Here is an 18,643-nt window from a genome sequence, read left to right on the forward strand (position 1 = left end):
TACCAGCAACAGGCTTGGACGACATCCAACAGTTTTTATCACGATACTGTCCGCCCAAATATCGCGATTCATGATATTATCATCATTGGGAGGGGTCAGGTGTTTCTTACAGTTTATAATCATAGAATTTTATCCTACTTTATCTGTATTTTAGGGCTGCGTTTCTTCTCTATTTGCAGCAACACATGCAACAGTTTTAAAAACTAAATATTAATTTGGAAAGTTGGAATGTTAGATATATAGTAGGTCAGGTGAGAAATGTCACTGAGTAGGGCTGTCAAAGTTAACTTAATAACGCGTTAATAACGCAACATCCTCTTAACGCTGTTAATGTTTTAACGCGCGATTAACGTTCGGTGTAAAAAAAAGAAAAAAAGAAACGCGCATTGTTTGATTTACGGCTGTCGGTGGCACCTGTAGTCTCGATCCAGAGGCGGCAGAAGAATAAGAAAGGGAATCAGAAGAAGAAGAAGCAGGGTTGGCGTTCGGGAAAAACAAAAGCGAAAGTGAAAGTAAATGGAGAAAGGACTTATGAACGGCAAATTCACTTCCAAAACACTGCCAGATGGTTCGGTCCATAGGACAAAAGTTATCATTTGCAAGCCAAACACATGGCAGATGCAGATCTATCTTCTACTTTCGGTTTCAATGCCAATATGACAATTTACGAGCAGCGTTTAACAGGGATGGATGGAAAAGTATTTACATGCCAACGTCTGGAACTTCAACGCATGTCACTGCATCGAGAAAGCTCCCATCATTCTGAACAGAGCTGGAGGCGACAAACACACGCGACTACTGCAGAGTAACGTGACCAAAGAATAAATGTCACATTTCAGCCACGGTCACAGTTGCTGAATGTGGGCAGTGCTAGATGAGATCCACAGGGAGCTCAGTCCATATTTGCTCACCTCCCTTTGGAAGTCAATGGGCGGCGAGTGTTGATTTCATACATGCGTGTGTGTAACTAAAACCTTCTTCAGCTTGGTTTGTGAAGCTGCCGTGTTATTCTGATTTGCGTTAATCAACTTTCTGCGGATTCACAACCGAGCACCAGGAGCTGATTTGTGTACAGTGTCGATGCTAATAACTGAGATAGCAAAAACTGTAACTCTCCAGGGTGTGTGTGTGTCGGTGTGTGTGTTGGTGTGTGTGTGTGTGTGAGCTGCTTTCAAGAAAACATAAGAATGCTGGAACTGCTGGCCGCCTGCCAACACTGTTGACCTTGGACAGGAAGAGAAGGAGAAACACACACACACACACACACACACACCTACACACAGATGTCCCTGTCACCAACACACAACATGAGTGACCTGCAACAAATGCCCCTAATGAAGACGAGGAGGTGGATGACGAAAGTGCTGACGTCAGGTGGAGCCAGCCACACACACACACACACACACACACACACAGTCTCACACTTGTCCACTCGCACACCTACAGACATACACATAACCCAAACACATTCACAGAGACAATGACACACTTGACCTGCACACAAACACCTGTCCAATCAAGCAAACACACACACACACACATTCCCCAGCAGCCCAACACACCTTCATGACGAAGAAGAGCAGCAGGATGATGAAGACGCTGACATCAGGGTGCAGCCAGGCGGCGGAGCGACCCAGACCGACTGGAAGAGGAGACCCCGAGATCTTTGTCCACGTAAAGTTGTCGAACAGAGAGTTGATGCACTCCCTGGGCATCAGCTGGAGTGGGGGGAGGAGAGGGGGAGGCAGGGGTGAGGGCAAAAGAGGGAACAAGGGTGGAGAGAATCGAAGAGAGAGGGGAAGGGAAAAGGGGGAGAGTAATTACAGGGAGTTAGAAGAGAAATAAAGATGGAGGTGTGTAAAGGAAACTGGAGAGAAAAAGGGTGAGGGATGGGAGGAAGTAAAAGGGTTGAAGAAGGTTTCAAAGGAGCGAGAGAGAGAGACACGGAGCAGAGGGAAAGTAGGTTGCAAAAGGAAGTGTAGGGTAAGGAATGAGCCAGAGAGGGAGGAAAAGAGGTGAGGAGGAAATGGATGAAGAAGAATAAAGAAAGGGAAAAAGGAGAGACGAAGAATGTGAAGGGAGGAAGACAGTCAAGTGGGATAAACAGACAGGAAGTCATCCAGAAAGCTGGAAGCAGACGGGTAAGGGTGGCCGTGTCCAATGACTCATTCTCTTTAGATGACTCATGAATGACTAATTCACTTCAACCATTTTGCACATTTGCATAGATGCCTCTGTGTTTGCTCACAGGCACAAATCGCAGCGCCTTCCGCATCTGCATAACGCCACCGCAGGGGAAAAGCAACACCCACGTCATTTCGATTTTTCTACTTCTGTACTTCCTACTTGAGCTGGGGTTGAATCGAGGCCCCTGAAATTAAGCGCTCGGCGTGCGAGTGGAAACGTTCTGGGAAAGGCTGCTGCCAGCCTCGACGGAACTGCGTGTAATAATAGGCTTTCCTGTGCCTTTTTGAAGTTGCGGGTTCACGTCTGGTTCACAACCCATGTAGCACTTAATCTACTCTCGCTGTGCTGATTCCTCCGTCACTCAGCGCTGTGCTATCACGTCGGAATGGAAGGATTTCATTCCCCAAAAGCTATATGAACACTTCTCAGGGTTGAAAACGGAGCAGATTTATTTTCAACATTGAAATTATTCAAATGCAGACATGACTCTGCTCCTCCGCTGTGTTCAACGATACTGTCAGTTTTGTTATAAAGGTGTGAGACACTTCAGCAAAGAGGGTGTCAAAGACACGCACCGAGGGCACAGAAAAAACATGTTAAGGTGTCGCTGAATGACATATGCACTCAGACGGATACGCATTCACTTACAACAGCGTATAGCACACACACCTGGTTCACACTAAGTGGTCTATTCTGAGCGTCTGTGAAACACATGATTAGCTTTTAGCTCTGAGTGGGTGAGCTGTTGATGTGTGGCTTAAAACTCCCTTTGTACGTGCAGCACAAAGGCTAGAAGACATGTAGCTTCCATTCAAATATAGACACTGACATGAGAGCGAGGCTGATGGTGCTACAGCTCATATCCTTAATATTAATCCCAATTATCAGAAACATGTGAGTGTCCTACTTTATCTAACCTGATGTTCTACTTTGCCAAACACTGAAGAATATATGGCTGTGAGCAAACTGTGCAGAAATCAGGGCTCGGGACTAACGGCGTCCTGTCATCGCAGCGAGGGAGAAAATGTGCTTAATCTTCCCCGAGACACCTCTGGGACCAAAGAGTTTTGTCCCAATATGTGTATAATTATCGCTTTAAACTAGCTGAGTGCTGACTACAATGTTGCTGCTATTTAAAGCGAGACCCACAGAAAAATATGACACATTAAAATCTGAAAGGACGTAGCAAACTCACTATAGACAGGACATGATGATAATGCTACACTGTGAACAACAAATCTGTGTGTAAATTGGTAGCAGGAGAGCTAGTTAGCTGTTAGCTGTTAGCAGAGTCCTGCAGTGTGTTATACTGAGGGAGTTAATAGCATGAAGCTAACAGAGCTAACAGAGCTAATGATGATAAACACAAACCAGGAATGAGAGTTTCTTTTCTGAGGAATACAAAGTGTTAAACAGTGAACTTTAAAATGTATATTGTTAACTTTTAAAGATCTTCACGGTCCGTCACGAGGCGATCTCACTGAGCTCCTGGTTCCGTATGTGCCAGGTTGTAACCTGAGATCCTTACAGACTGTACTGGTTGTCCCCAAACTCTAAAAGACCTCACGTTGGCCAGCTCAGTAACCACTTTTAAATCACTTCCAAAAAGTCATTATTATAAAAAATAGCTATGGGCAGCAAAATTGTCCTGTTATTTTTAGGCTTATTGCTTTGGATTCACTGGTTTTATGTATTTCATTTTACTGGTTGGTTTTGTGTATTTGTATCATTATCATTTCACTGTACAAGCACCTTGCAGTTATGTTAAGAAAGGTGCTATACAAATATTGGTTATGATTACATTTACTCTAGTGCAACACGACAACACAATAAGTTTACAGGAAATACAGTAAATGTATAAATGATTACAGTTTTAAGGTTATAGTCCTTTAAATTCTAATACTTTAACCAATAAATATATATATAAAAAAAAAGATCTGGGGTTTGATTTGTTGTGAAAATTTTGGATTTGGAGATTTGAAACACATCAATTATTTTCAGCTTCCTGCACACTGCAGTGAATTTCTCCCAGCTCGATGACACCAGATCAAAGTTTGTTGCCGTTTGTCCCTCAAAGGACGAAAGCGTTCATGTTGGCTGCTCCCTGTGGCTCTGAGAGGTCACAGTTTGAAATATTTTGGACTTCAATAACCAGCAACCCTGTGATGCAGCATCAGTAACAGGAACAAAGTAGGCTTATATGTTTCACATCCACTGGTCTGAGATGATGTGTCCAGAGGAGTCTGAAGAGATGAAAGGTCTGAGAGACAGCTGACTGTTTGCATGTTGCATCGTAGCCTGTAGATAAATCCTGAAGCCCGCATCTTTGCTCCGTGTTGTTCTGAAGCAGGTGTACTTTTACATAAATATCCGTCTCTAGTTGTGTTTTGAAACATGTAAATTAGCTACCGCTGTTTGCTTTTGTGGGGGTGGCGTTTTGTTCATCAGCTCTCTGTAGCTGTCAACGCTGCATGCTGGTCTGAACACATTAACATGCCCTGGATTCTCCTTTGTTTACATAAGAGACAGGAAGGATAACAAGGTGTGAACTCTGACCTCTCCTGCCATGAACTGTCCAAACCCTGGTGGGAAGGTCAAGGTAGCGATGACCAGCGTTACCACTGCAGGGAAGATCAGACGGCTGGGAGACAAAGTAGAAACAAATGATTTATAGTCAAACAAACATTATCAATTCTCTCTAATAATCAAAACCCTGAACAAAAACAACCACAGCACAAGGAACACGGACAGAAACAAGATGAAAAGATGAACATACTGCCACATATTGTAAACGTATCTGCAGTGAATGGTAACAACAGAAATTCTGAACATCAAGCCTACTGACACACATGGACCTACTGTCGAGTTAGGAAGCGGGTCATGGCGTTGGGTCGTCTCATGAACAGAACCACCTGTCTGTTGAGATAGACGAAGAACGCTCCGAGGAACCCGCAGGAGATCCTGAAAGAAAAAAAAACACATACAAGTCTGCCGTCACACGATGTTGACAAACTAAGAGGAAAGACAAGTGACAAAGTGAGCTTAGTACCACTGAAAATTAATGGAATATACTATATATCAAGAAAACTGCTTCCTTTAAAAATACCAAAATCTTTAGTAAAAACCTTGCCGGTCGACTGACAGGCAGGGTGTTGTATGCAACTTCTACAATGAGCATCTGGAACCAATCATGATGTTTTTAACAATAACATCTGGCTAGAAAATCACTGCATGATGCATTCACGCTGTATTAGAAAGTGTGTCCATCTAATTCATCTAAAAATGAATGTTTCTCATTAATTACAAGGCTTTAATATTTGTTTAGTGACCTTCTTTACTCTTACTGAGGACTGTCTGTGTCCAGAGATGTTGCTGTTGGGTAAATAATCTACCTAATAGGGACGTTAGCTAAGAAGAACAGTGCATTAAACAAGCACAGCAGAAATGTTGGAGAGGTGGCACCAACGTTTGACTGTACATCTTTAAATGTTAGTCATTTTTCACAATGCAAATTAGCTGCCAGGTTTCTACCTGGAACTGGCTATAACTGAGTTCATGTAGTTGTTCATGTATATATTTGGTGGATACTTCTTCATAAGACTGGTGACAGGTGTGTCACTGCATCATCACGTGACGGAGACCACCTGTGTGCTGCGTCTCTCTCTTTCTCCCCGGAGGTAAACGGTGAGATAATAATTGGATCCTCTATGTTTTAAATGTTACATTTGCATAAAGTTTGACTTATTAACATTTTCCATCTTGTCCATTTGTAGGCTTGAACACACACACACACACACACACACAGGAAAAAGCTGACATATACAGTGTGTCTCAGTTCTCCAGTTGCTCACCCAATGATGGCAAACGCTGGCAGCTCCTGCAGGTCGAAAGGGAAATCCATGCGAAAGTTTGTCCTGAACAGAGCAGTGATGGTTACTGGTGAGGAAAAAGGAACAGAGATAACATTTATAAATTAAGATATTCAGGATCTAAATGCAGGATAAGTATTAAAACTGTAGGATTTCATTATTTGGCGATACTGTCCAAGGCCACGGGCGAGTGATGTCACAGTGAAATAAGAGAAGATATTTCTTGGTTTGTCTTGAACTCAATTAAATATTCTAATAAGACACTGCTAACATGAGTCAGTCATTAAAAACCCTGCTGCTACACAGTGGAGGAGAACACCATCTAGTGGAAAACACGTGATGTGCCTACAAATCATACATTCAGTCAGTGTCACTAAAACAGACGTGACAGGTTGCTTGGTGACGGTTTTTGAAGTAAGGGCGCCCTCTGGTGTATGTGGCATGACCAGAGTGTCTCACACACAAAATACTTCATCTCCGGTCAGTACCTGCGTCTTTGTTGAACACAGAGAACACTCTGAAGATGAAGGCACTGAACGTGGCAGCAAAGTATCCTCTCCAGTAGTTTCTCACAGCAAAGTACGTCGATGTTACCTCTATACTGAAGAGCACACCTGGTGGAGAACGAGGAAGAGAATCAGGAATCAGAGAGGCAGGAAATGAGAACAATGCACTGATTCACATCTAAAGACAGGCATGTTAAAAAACAACCTGACGTTAAATGGCCTCCAAATTTTAGTTTCATGTGTGCACAGATGTCAAATGATTAATTTCCTACAAGTAAACATGGCTATCTCACATGCATTCTGGGTAAAGAGGTGTCAAAATAATGAGGATAGAAAGGCTGTGTACCTCCGAGTGGAGTACCAAAGCAGCAGCCCACCCCAACAGCACAGCCCACTGTCAGGATGTCTGTGTAACAGTATGGATTCTACTGATCCAGAGAGGAGGAAGAGGAGGCAGGATTGACACGATAGAAAACACAACATATAGATGAGGAGTATCTCATGCAGTGTACTTTTATAAATGACACTTGATGTTGAATGTAATTAAAAATGATTCCTGACATCAGCTTACCTGATAAACTCCTGAGAAGAAGGACATGAACCTGCTGAGAACTGCAGCACAGATACTGGCAATGTGAACAAACGGGCCCTGAGTGGAGGAGATGAATTAAACCAAATTATGTTATGAAGACTAAAAAGTGCACCACAGATGCTGTTCCAAGTTTTATCCGAGTTCACCCACCTCTTTGCCTACAGGCATCCCACTGCCCAGAGCAAGAGTCAGACCCAGGACTTTAGCAACAAAGGCCTTGAGAGTTAAATATTCCTTTAGCACCACACCTCTCAGGATGGTCTTCAACTCGGGGATACCAGAACCTGGGACGAAAAGTGGCACAGAGGTTGAGAAAAACAGTTTAGAAGTCATCACATGATGTGAAGATGGTATGAGACAATGTGCATTTTGGAGTCAAGTGAAGCCGAGGTAGGTGATCATGCACGCTGCAGGGCGTAGACTCTGGTGGGTTTCACTCCAGTCGAATGTTACAGCATCTTTAGTCACTGATTAGCCCAGATGAACATATCAATACATTAGGGGTGGGCAAAAATATTGATACGGCAATATATCGCAATACTTTGCCACCCAATACAATATCGATTTTTCAACTCCAAATATCAATATATTGCCGAAGAGCGACTCTGCTGTGCGGCGGGTGTATTTCTGTAGTAGAGAGAGTGGCTGAGGTCTTTGCAAAATGGATGGTAAGTTAACAACGCCTCCGCAATTTAAAGTTGACGTTTGGAAGCACTTTGGCTTCAAAGTTAAGAGAGATAGCAAGAACAACGAGCTGGACAAAGAGAATATTACTGCCCAGAAATTTCAGGGGAATTAATAAAATGGAGAGGCTGTTTTGAATGAAATAGTTTTTACTCAATTTGTCCTCTGATCAATATCATCTGATGTACATATACAGGTACTTGTGTTTTCATCTTTATTTATATCGCAATATCGCAATATCGCAATATCGTGATACGTATCGTATCGTGACCAAAGTATCGTGATACGTATCGTATCGTGAGGTTCTTGCCAATACCCAATCCTACAATACATGTTGTTAACTGGTGCATTTATGGCCCCTGTGACACAGGGATGCAAAACCAATTCTCACCTCCCGAGAGTTAACGAAGCTCTCGTCTGTCATTGCATACTAAAATGTACGTAGTCCAATATGTGCTGAATTAATCTGTAAAATTGTAAAGACATTATACAATAACTAGAGGCAGATGAGAACAGAGAGGAATAAAAAGGGGCACAGACCGATAGCTTGAGGAGCGACCAGGTGGCAGAAGAGAGAGGAGAAGAGGATGAACATCAGGGGATATGAAACCCAGGCCAGGAACTGCAGAGGGATGTTCCCCTTCAGCTCCCCGTGGATCCATTTATAGGCTGAAGGAGGGAGAGAGGGAGAAGAAGAAAACCCAAAGGAATGATGGATTATAAAGAAGAGGGAAGGATGAATAGTACAAGTGTAAAAGGAGGGAAGTGAGGAGAAAATGGGTCGATGGAGGAAAGGAAGAGAGCTGGAAATAAACTGGCATAGAAGAAAAGCAAAGCTGCACATCTTTCCTCTGCTTTGATTGCGTCTGGAATGCATTGTGGGTACTGTAGTGTTACCTTGCAGGCTCTTTGCACTGGCATAGTCCATTGTCCAGCTGACCAGCGCCATCGTGATGCCCAACATAACGAGGAAGATCCAATCTTCTCCCAGCCTGGTTACGAGGAACCTCTGGACTCGTGCTATGCAGTCTGACAGAACCAAACACACCAAACGCTCACAGAACAGACGTCTATCTATTGATTTACTTCCTGTTTCATCTTTCCTGAGGATTCCTCACCTCTACACTTGGAGAAGGAGCGCTTCTGCTTCATAGACGACGTGAGGTCGGGTTCATCCGTTTGCTCATCAGCGGCCTCGGCCTCCATGTTGGACTGACGCCTGTTCCTCTGTCGGCTGTGATAGGCGTGCTGATGGCGACTGTGGTATCCGTTTTGACCGTGGCTGCGGCGGCCATGTCCATGCCGTGTCCTCCCATGGCTGCGCGGATGGTTGCCATGTTTCTTGATCTGTCTCTCTGTCAGCAGGCGTGTGGCCTCCCGTCTGCCGGAGCCTCCTTGGTGCTCTTGGTACTCCCCATAGAGCTGTCAATCAATCCATTAATCGATCAGTACAGAGGAGAGCATTCATTCATCAGACATAAACATGTACAGGTAGTCCCTGAGAAAGTGAGAATGTGGAGTGTGGTAGTACTCTCCCTTTGGCACAGAGGCAGAGAAGAGTCCATTTTAAAAATAGACGGGACCACGTGTGGACCCAAACAGCTAATGGAAGCGGAAACATGGGCTCTGCCTCTAGATTTATCACCTCTGGACAGACTCCATTAAAACTGCCTGGGACATCTGGGGAAGAGATTAATTCTCATCTCTGTCGCTGCCTCACACACAAACACAAATATCTCTATCATTAGGAGATGCCCTCCTGCGTATCTCACTACATATACACATTATTCTCTTTCCTTCTTAACTTTTGAATAAAGAATTTACATCCTGTCCACTATATTTCCTCTTTTCTTTTCCAAATCAATTACAGTGTGCAGGAGTGAAAGAAGTGGACTGCATCATGTTCTCTCTTGTAAGTGATAGTTGCTGTGCACACACAGTTCACACACTTCAGGACCAGAAGTTACAGAAAGACATACACCTTTCATTACAACTTTTAAGAAAGGCAAAAGAGAGGAAAAAAAGGTTTGTCTGTATGTATTTGTGTTGCGTTTGGTTTGATGGAATGATTTCTGCAAATTTAAGTTTTTCCTGTTAGTAAAATAGTGCAGAATGGTGGTTTTAAAACTAATTATAAAAAGAGTGTTATAGTAACAAGAAACAATACTATGTAGGGACATCGGAGGTCACCAAACTCAAAGTATTAAATCTAAACGTTTCTTTAAAGGGATATTCCGGTGTAAATTTAATCCATGGTCTAAATCACTGTGAAACTGTGTTCGACTCCCTCTCGAGAGATCAAGTTAGCAGACCGCTAATTTACGGAGTTTTATCAACCTCAGAAACGACCGCACAACAACAATACACTGCAGTAAATGGATCCAAATATAAACCGCCACCAAAAAGCCACAAATAATGCTCAGAACAGCACCAAACTTCAGCAACAGTACAAATAGGGTCTCAGCACATAGTCCGGGGCATCTAACCTCCGCTAGCTTAGCTGGATTTCTATTGTGAAGCTAAAAACAGATTTCATCTCTCCTCCATCAGCTTCCGGGTCGGGGAAGTCCCGACGCGACGATTACCGAGTGCAGTTAGAAATGCTCAATTCCGTTCTTTTCCCTGTCCACTCTCGATAATAACTGTTATAAACTGGCAGGTAAGACACATATGAACTTTGATTGCTTTTCCATGGAGTCATAATCATACATTTTCATCCATGAGCCGCGGAACTCTACTGCACTCGGTAATCGACTCGTCGGGACTTCCCGTCAACAGGAAGCTGCTGCAGAAGAGTGGTAAATTTAGTCAGCTTTTCAGTAGAAATCCAGCTAAGCTAGCGGAGGTTAGATGCCCCGGACTATGTGCTGAGACCCTATTTGTACTGTTGCTGAAGTTTGGTGCTGTTCTGAGCATTATTTGTGGCTTTTTGGTGGCGGTTTATATTTGGATCCATTTACTGCAGTGTATTGTTGTCGTGCGGTCGTTTCTGAGGTTGATAAAACTCCGTAAATTAGCGGCCTGCTAACTTGATCTCTCGAGAGGGAGTCTAACACAGTTTCACGGTGTGTTAGACCATGGATTAAACTTACACCGGAATATCCCTTTAAATCACACGTTTGCCTAGCCTTGCCTAATATTCCAGCACTCTACCACAAACATTCGCCCTGGCCTCATATATTAACGAGCAGACAACAGAACTCCAGGAATACAACTGACAAGCTGCTAATTTATTTCTGGGGCCGACATCAACGATGTCCACGTAGTAACCTTTCGACAGCTTCTAATTTAGCAGGTTCATGGACAGACAGATTGATGGAGGGTGTATTTAGACACACATGCACACACACACAAGTGTACATAAGGTGCTGGTGATACTGTGTGAGCAGAGATGCCGGTCGATGCACAGTGAAACCTGAGCAGCATAATACACAATGTGCTGTAACTGAATGCCAACACACAACACAGAATCGGACAATAGAAGCCACGGATGTGTTAATCTGGGACGTGGTGCTCATTTCTTTCAGGTAAAATGTAACACACAACACATTGTTCTGTTGGTCTGAGCAACAGTGTACTTAGGTGAGACACAAGATACAACAAAACAAAAAAAAAAGGTGAAAAATGAGTTTTGCTTGGATCTTTTTTTAGTGTTCTGTCTGTTCAACAGGTGAGAATTGACCTTGTTTGTTTGTTTTGATCATTTCCGAACTGTTTGTTTGTGTGATACTCGTTTTGGCCACAACGAGCTTTCATGCACCACGACCCCATTTTCTAAACAGATAAGAGATGTGACTGTGAATAACTAACACACAATATTAGACAGTGTTTGTTTAGAGTGCATGTAGAAAGTAAAACTTACCTGCACTGCATTGAGACTTATTATAAAACAAGGGTCAGTGGTGCACTTCTGCCTCTTGTGGAGGAAATGAGTATTACAACAACACCTGACATAACTTCTTTTCAACCTGTTTTCACAGATTAAAAAGTTACTTTTAAGAAAATCATTATGGCAACACTTTTTTGTTTTTAAGTCATCTGATAAAACTTTTTTTGGGAACTTGGAAAGAGAATTCCAGCAAAGAAAGAACGAAAGAAAATGGATCACCGGAATCTTTTTCTTGGGAGGATTTCTGCATCATACATAATTCCTGACGTGTCGTGAAAGCTCTTGTCTGCAAGGGCTTCACACACAAAAGCAGTGGAAAGAGGACAACTATCACCTTACTGTCCCAGACAGATATATGATATACTATCAACATCACACCTTTAGTAACCGCAGTGCAGGGATTCCTCTTGTTAGACACAGGAAACTCTAACTTATCAGCCCAAACATCAGCAAAGCAACTAATTAAAGTACCAGAACACACTGGATGCACACGATGATAGTTTGGCATTAACTTTGCGAATAATAAAGACGATCAAATATGCTGTTTAATCACCATTAAATCAAAATAAATTGTGCCAAAGTTACACACAAATACAGAGATATAAGCTAAGACAGAACCAGGTATGTTTACAACAACCAAGTGTTGCTCAGCTGATTATATCACTGTTAACGAGCCACGATGACGGACGTGGCGACAGTCTCCAAGAGCAGATAAATTGAACATCTCTACTTGATCTGGTTGAGACACCTAAGCTGTATGTTTGGAAATGCAATCATCAGCTGTTCACTACTATGCAGCCCAGGACAGGAGGACCTCCAACATGGCCGCCACAGAGTTATGTTGTCAGAAACCCATCCTTCCCACGCTCTCCCCTCCATAACCTCTTTCTACCTCTCCTTCCTGATTTCCCTCCTGACCAGTGAAACTCTACTCTGCACTAATCACTTGTACTGCTTTACCTCCTTCCTTCATTCCCTCCCCGACTCTCCTTCCTTTCTTTCCCTCTCTCTCCCTCTCTGCCGCTGAAACACTACTCTGGGCTAAATTTAGTACCGGTGTGATCCAATATTCCTCATTACACTTCCCACACCTCTCTCCGTCTCTCTCACCATCAGTGTACCTTTCAATGCCTCATCATATTCCTCAGTTTCTCCAATGTGTGTGACTCTCTACGTTCGTCCTTCAAGTTGTCCCGCAAGGACTTATGGAGTAAGTATAAACATGTAAAACTATACCAACAACTAAAGTTTCCCCCAACGTATTCCCCCCAATATTCCAGAGGAGCTTATCCGCCAATTTACAGTTAGTAACTTGGCGGATACATTGGATGATGGAATGGAAGTCGGGCCTTAAATATCCACTGAAGCTCCCGATGAAGAGATGGAAACAAGTAACAGACATAAACGCCATATGTGCATCATGTTTTTTCCATTAGACGCTTCTGCAAGCATTTAATTGCACCTACAGAATTAGCGCCACCTGCCACCTCGATGAATCAACACCTATTATCAGCATTACAACTAGGGAGGGGCAGGGACAAAGTCTTGTTACGGCAATATGTCATATCGCTTTCTCTTGCGACGCGATTATCGATACACTGGTGCCAATTATCGATATTTCACACCTGCAGAAACGCCTGACAGTCCCTACTTCATCACTCATGACAGGTTTTGTTTTGCTTTTGTTTTATCCTTCCTTTAAACTATTCTGGCTCCAGAACTGCTTCCTGGCAGTTTGGCCTTTTGCCAGTTTATGATCATTTCACATTGGAATGATGGCACACATGGACGAGTTTCAGTCAGTGTGAGATACAGAGGCAACGAAACTATGTGCACATTTTTATACATTGTTTCTACAATGCAGTAAATAAATACATCATTCCTGCGTTTGGCCTTTTTGGGGTTATTTTGCATTCTATAGTTGGACAGATATATTATGATACATAGTCACATGAGTGACTAGTAGGGATGTATATCGTTAGGATTTTATCGATACCGATACTCCTCAGCGGTACCGATACGTATCGATACTCTTATCATTACTACAACATGTAATTTTGTGTAAAAAAAATAAAGACTTTACAAGATGTCAAAAGATTCAACCTTGTTTTTATCACCACAAGGTCATAATAAAGCTTCAACAGAAAATAAGCTATGCAATTACAAATACTACACAACAGATAACCAGGACTTTTATATCTGGCGGATGCCGGAGCACGACGCAGCAATTCAGCTGAATTTGGCACCGAGCAGACAGGAAGTCAAGTACCGAAATAACAATATAACGCAACCGGTGGGGTTTACCAGACGGCGTACGGAGGACTGCGGTTTAAAACCGGATCAGAGCCGTAACGCAGCTGACAGTATCCAGTGGAAATTCGGGGTAAGCATCCTCACCGAACACTTGGAGCGTGCGCATAGTATGAAGCTAAAGGAGGGCGGCGTGTTTGATTGCTATAACAAAGCGAGTAAAGTTAGCAGCCCGGCTAACGCTAAAGACTGCAGCGCCGAAGCAGCGGCACCCGGTTTCGATTCTGCGACATCAAGTCACGGAGTTGTTTGTTAAGTTTATAATCATTACGGTTGGGTAGACGTTCAAAAACCATCGTAATCCTGAGCAACGTATTGTGAATTTGCCCTCAAAAACAGTAGATAGAAACTGATATTAATTCCCATTTTCTTTTGCCGATTGTCTGGAAATGTATTTAAATCTGTGTTGCATTTGGATAAACCTGACCTGCTGTTATTGTGTTTAGTAGTTTAGTACCAGTTGATTTTTTCAAACTACAATGTGAGAACGAACTCCACTATGTCATTGTCAGCCCTCTGATGTCCACATTCCTCTGTACAGATCTACTTGTGTGGAGCTGAATGCGAGTACATGCCTTTATGAGCTGTCATCTGAAGTCAAACCTAATGCATATGAAGGTCTTCTAAAATAGAGGAGGGTTTAACTCCATACATTCTCTACATGGCTGCCAACTCCCGGCAACATGCCCCGTCTTTGTACTAGATCGTATCAGGGGAGTTATTCTCATTGTTGTTTTTCTAATGTCTCAACTTTCACCCCGTCTGTGGGCCGAGTTACAGCATCCTGATGGCACTGTTAACTACGAAATAATCATAAAACACAAGCATTCACATACACAGACTTAAAAACACACATTCAAAATGACATAAAAGTGGCACAACCCTCCTGTTTATATCCCGTCTCCCATGACTGACAGTGTAAACATGAGGGTTACCAAGGCCCACATAGCCTTCAGCAGCACACTCTCACACATACACACAGGTTAGATGACTTTGCACTTCCTCGACTACTCGCAGGCACTGGGTTTCAACAACCATTAAATTCTATAGGTCAAAATGATCACCAGCACTCACATACCAGCCAATCAACACCACGGAGGCTCTGCGGCTGTATGAACTAGTCTTTAAGGATTCTACAGTGGATATACACCTTCGACTTTTTTATAAATGTCCACTCTGTTTCTGGCTTCTGCTTTGTCTCCTCAATGTGATCAGTGACAGAGGAGCCCCTTAATTTATGTTATCAATTAATTGTAACACACAAGCTGCAGAAAGTACACTTCCCCTCTAAATGTACTGATACACAAATAATCTCACATCCCGTTTGCTGTTCAACTCTCTACTTCAGGCTGCGGCCACAGTAAAGTTACACACGGCCGGTCATTTGTTTGTGAAAATCTTGATATTGATTTGGGGACAATGACATGACTGGTTAGTTAGCTAATCGTGTTAGCTAGCATACTGTCAAATTATATTTACTGTTTGTCAACCGTGTGCAATGTTATTGACTTTGAATGTTGCTAGCATAGCGTTAGCTTTCTGGCTCATGGCTGAGCGGACTAGAATATCTACCGTTGCCAAGTCGTATCTATGATCCGTCCTATTTACTGGAGGAGTGAACAGCGTTTCCGCTGCATAAGAATCTTACGGGAGGGAAATGATTGTTCCAGGTATTAGTCAAACCCTCAGCTGTTACCAGGGAAACTAAGTTATGGCTTGTTAAAAACTTTATATTTTGATTGTAAAACGCATGAAAATATAAATTAATGGTGTTAATTTCTTTTCTTTGGCATGTGACCATGGTGTAAGAGGGATAATGCCCTTCGAGGTGTGGAGGCAACCCGCACGTCGGACGGTTCTTAGGCCTCTGTGTCGTCCATTAATTCCTGATTATAGACACCTCGTCGGACATTATCCCTTACTTATATCACACTGTGTAATGATCTAAAAGTTGTACCATACTATAAGATAAATGAGTTATCCAGTCTGCATGATTTGATGCATTGCAGGACAATTATCTAAGGATACATCCCGATATCGGTCTAACTGAAAAATACAGAATACCCCTTAAAAGTGCAGCAATTGTATATTTATTCACTGTATTGTAGGGTCAGTTTCCCAAAATATGACTGCTGACACAATAATTTAATCAAATACAATGACTGAAATTTGTCCATGTGTGCCATCGACTCAATATAAAAAAGGTCACAACCTTGAAAAAAGGTCAAACTGTAAGAAATCAGAACAGTTCTGGAGTCAAAATGTTGAAAGGAAAGATACAACAATACTTAAACCAAACATCTATAAATTCAAATCTGTGTAAATCAAATTTACACCACATGGTGAAATGACTCTAGTTGAGTCAAACTGTCAGATGCATCCGTTTACATTTTAATAAAATGAACGACATTTGGCAACAGCGTATCGATAAACATATCGAAAGAGCAAGCGGTCCGATATATTGACGTTTCTCGACTTTGTCCCACTGTTACTCAAGTAAACAACTCTGAGAGCATGAAGGGGTTCAGGAACAGAACATCCCAAAGCCATGAAGAAAATCCTCCAGATGTTCTGAGACACCCTTCACACCCCCTTGTCCCAAAACATACATGTCGCTACATGAATGGTGAAGATTAGCACCTCCACAAATGCACGATCGGGTTTCCCCTCTTAGGGAACACACATGGACACCACACACAGATGGACACACAAAATCACACATGCAAGAATATGAATGCACACATTCTGGAGATGAGCACGGACATGCAAGGACACACATACTGTACATACAAGTAAATGCATACAAACGCGCAAACATACTGTGTTACACATCACAGAAGTACTTTTTTACATGTGTAAAGACCAACAGGAGCTTAAGAAAGGAGGCGCAGAGAGGGTAGCAAACAGGTGGCAGGCAAGTTAGAGGGAAACGGCAAGGCAGCGACAAAGTGTGTATGTGCATGTGTGTGTGTGCACGTGTATGTGTGCATGCCAAGATCAGGGGTGAAGGAGGTGCACCTGTTGCGTGACCATGTGCGTGACCCTGTTGTTATACATCCGCTAATTGGTCTTCAGCATGTCCAGAAGTCATTCACAGGCACACGCATGCAAAAAGTCAGATGGGCTCCATCTATGCACGGAGCTCGCACTGCCAATACAGGTGCGTCATGCAAGAATGACACGGGAGAGTCGGGGGAGAGAAACTGCCGACACACAACAGAGAGAGAGAGAGACAGACGTGGCAAGAGAGGCTGACGTAGAGACGGACAGATGGACAAAGACAGAAAGAAAGAGCGACAGAGAGAGACAGAACAAGAGGAAAGAGAGAAGGGACACTGACCAGGGTTTGCTTGTATCTCAGAGCCTTCCTTTCCGACGCATCTGCGGCCATTGACACACTGTCACTGACCCAAAAATAAACCCACCCGCTCACCGTCTGTCTCAGCATTACCAGGACCACGCTGGACGCCAGGACACACACACACACACACACACACACACACACACACAGACACACACTCTACATTGCAACACAGGGGAAGACATACACATGCATGGATCCCCACACAAACACTTACACACTCTCTCTCTCTCTCTTTCTCACACACACATATTCGGACATGGTGTAAACTTGCTCCAGCTGGGGTTACCCCCACCCCCCACCCAGTGCCCCGAGCTAACTGCCCACCCCTGTGAAGTTCAGTCAGCAGTGAACTAGAAAGACTAAACTCCAAATACCTGTTGCTTAAGATCTAAAGAGACATGGGGTGCCCTGGTTGTCAGAGGGGGAGAAACAATCCCCTCCACTGCTGCAAAGACCCAAATGAACACACTGCAGCTCCATCAAACACACCGATACTGTCTGCATGTAGGAAGCCAGTGAGGTTTAACGTCTGTGTTGCTGCACAAACAACTTCTACCGGCTGGTCAGAGCACCTGTATGGAAACAGGATGGATTTGGATCGGATGGATTTGAGGGAAAGCCTAAACCTCTGTGTTTGTTGTTTCCATTCAGTGACGCTCCTGGTTGCAGGTGAAAAAACAGGTGACTAATCAGAGGAAACGGTTGACAGTGTACAGAGTAGACACACGCGGTGTACTCTCATGATGTATAAAGAGTGGGCATTTCTACAAAAAGTTCCGTCTCTAACTTTACTGGTTGTTTGATGGCCAAGCTCCAATTATAACTATAGAAGAAGAAGATGATATTCCAGGGAATGCTGGCAGTTCATACGTTAAAGATGAAGTTGCAGTAGCAAATCAAACAGGGACTTTGAGCAGCGACGGTTGACTACGGCGTTCAGAGAGCTCCACGCTGCACATGTGCGATCCTATCCCAACAGTCTACAGTAGAACATCTGGTTTGCTTTACTCAGGAGTACGTCAAAAACAGTTCTAAGTCCGTAACAGAAGTTGTCGCTGTGAGAAATAAATGTTGCTTAGTGATATTTGTTTTCCACTACTACGGCAACCCGTTGGAATGTAGCTGTCCCTCTACCAACACTGTCTGAAGTCCCTTATAGTGTGGCGAGTGTGTGTGTTGAAGGGGTGAAGACATTGTTTTTGGGACATGGAGCCATTTTTCCTCTATAATGTGAATTATTTC

At 43.2% G+C, this 18,643-nt stretch overlaps 1 protein-coding gene across 1 annotated transcript in view; it reads right to left on the reverse strand.

The window, feature by feature from the left end:
- Nucleotides 1–17,460, reverse strand: part of clcn1a (chloride channel, voltage-sensitive 1a) — a 45,621-nt gene extending 28,161 nt beyond the window's left edge. Inside the window, exons 1-12 of the mRNA XM_030413031.1 lie at nt 17,378–17,460; nt 8,957–9,260; nt 8,736–8,867; nt 8,379–8,507; nt 7,305–7,438; nt 7,134–7,211; nt 6,909–6,987; nt 6,545–6,670; nt 6,039–6,123; nt 5,047–5,148; nt 4,744–4,828; nt 1,563–1,718 (exon numbers count right to left, since the gene is read on the reverse strand). Coding sequence (XP_030268891.1) covers nt 1,563–1,718; nt 4,744–4,828; nt 5,047–5,148; nt 6,039–6,123; nt 6,545–6,670; nt 6,909–6,987; nt 7,134–7,211; nt 7,305–7,438; nt 8,379–8,507; nt 8,736–8,867; nt 8,957–9,260; nt 17,378–17,428 — 1,461 coding nt within the window. The 5' untranslated portion in view covers nt 17,429–17,460. The remainder of the gene's footprint in view (nt 1–1,562; nt 1,719–4,743; nt 4,829–5,046; nt 5,149–6,038; nt 6,124–6,544; nt 6,671–6,908; nt 6,988–7,133; nt 7,212–7,304; nt 7,439–8,378; nt 8,508–8,735; nt 8,868–8,956; nt 9,261–17,377) is intronic.
- Between the last annotated feature and the right edge of the window lie 1,183 nt (nt 17,461–18,643).

This window comes from Sparus aurata, chromosome 3 (genome assembly GCF_900880675.1).
Source record: "Sparus aurata chromosome 3, fSpaAur1.1, whole genome shotgun sequence".
NCBI classification, from domain to species: Eukaryota; Metazoa; Chordata; class Actinopteri; order Spariformes; family Sparidae; genus Sparus; species Sparus aurata.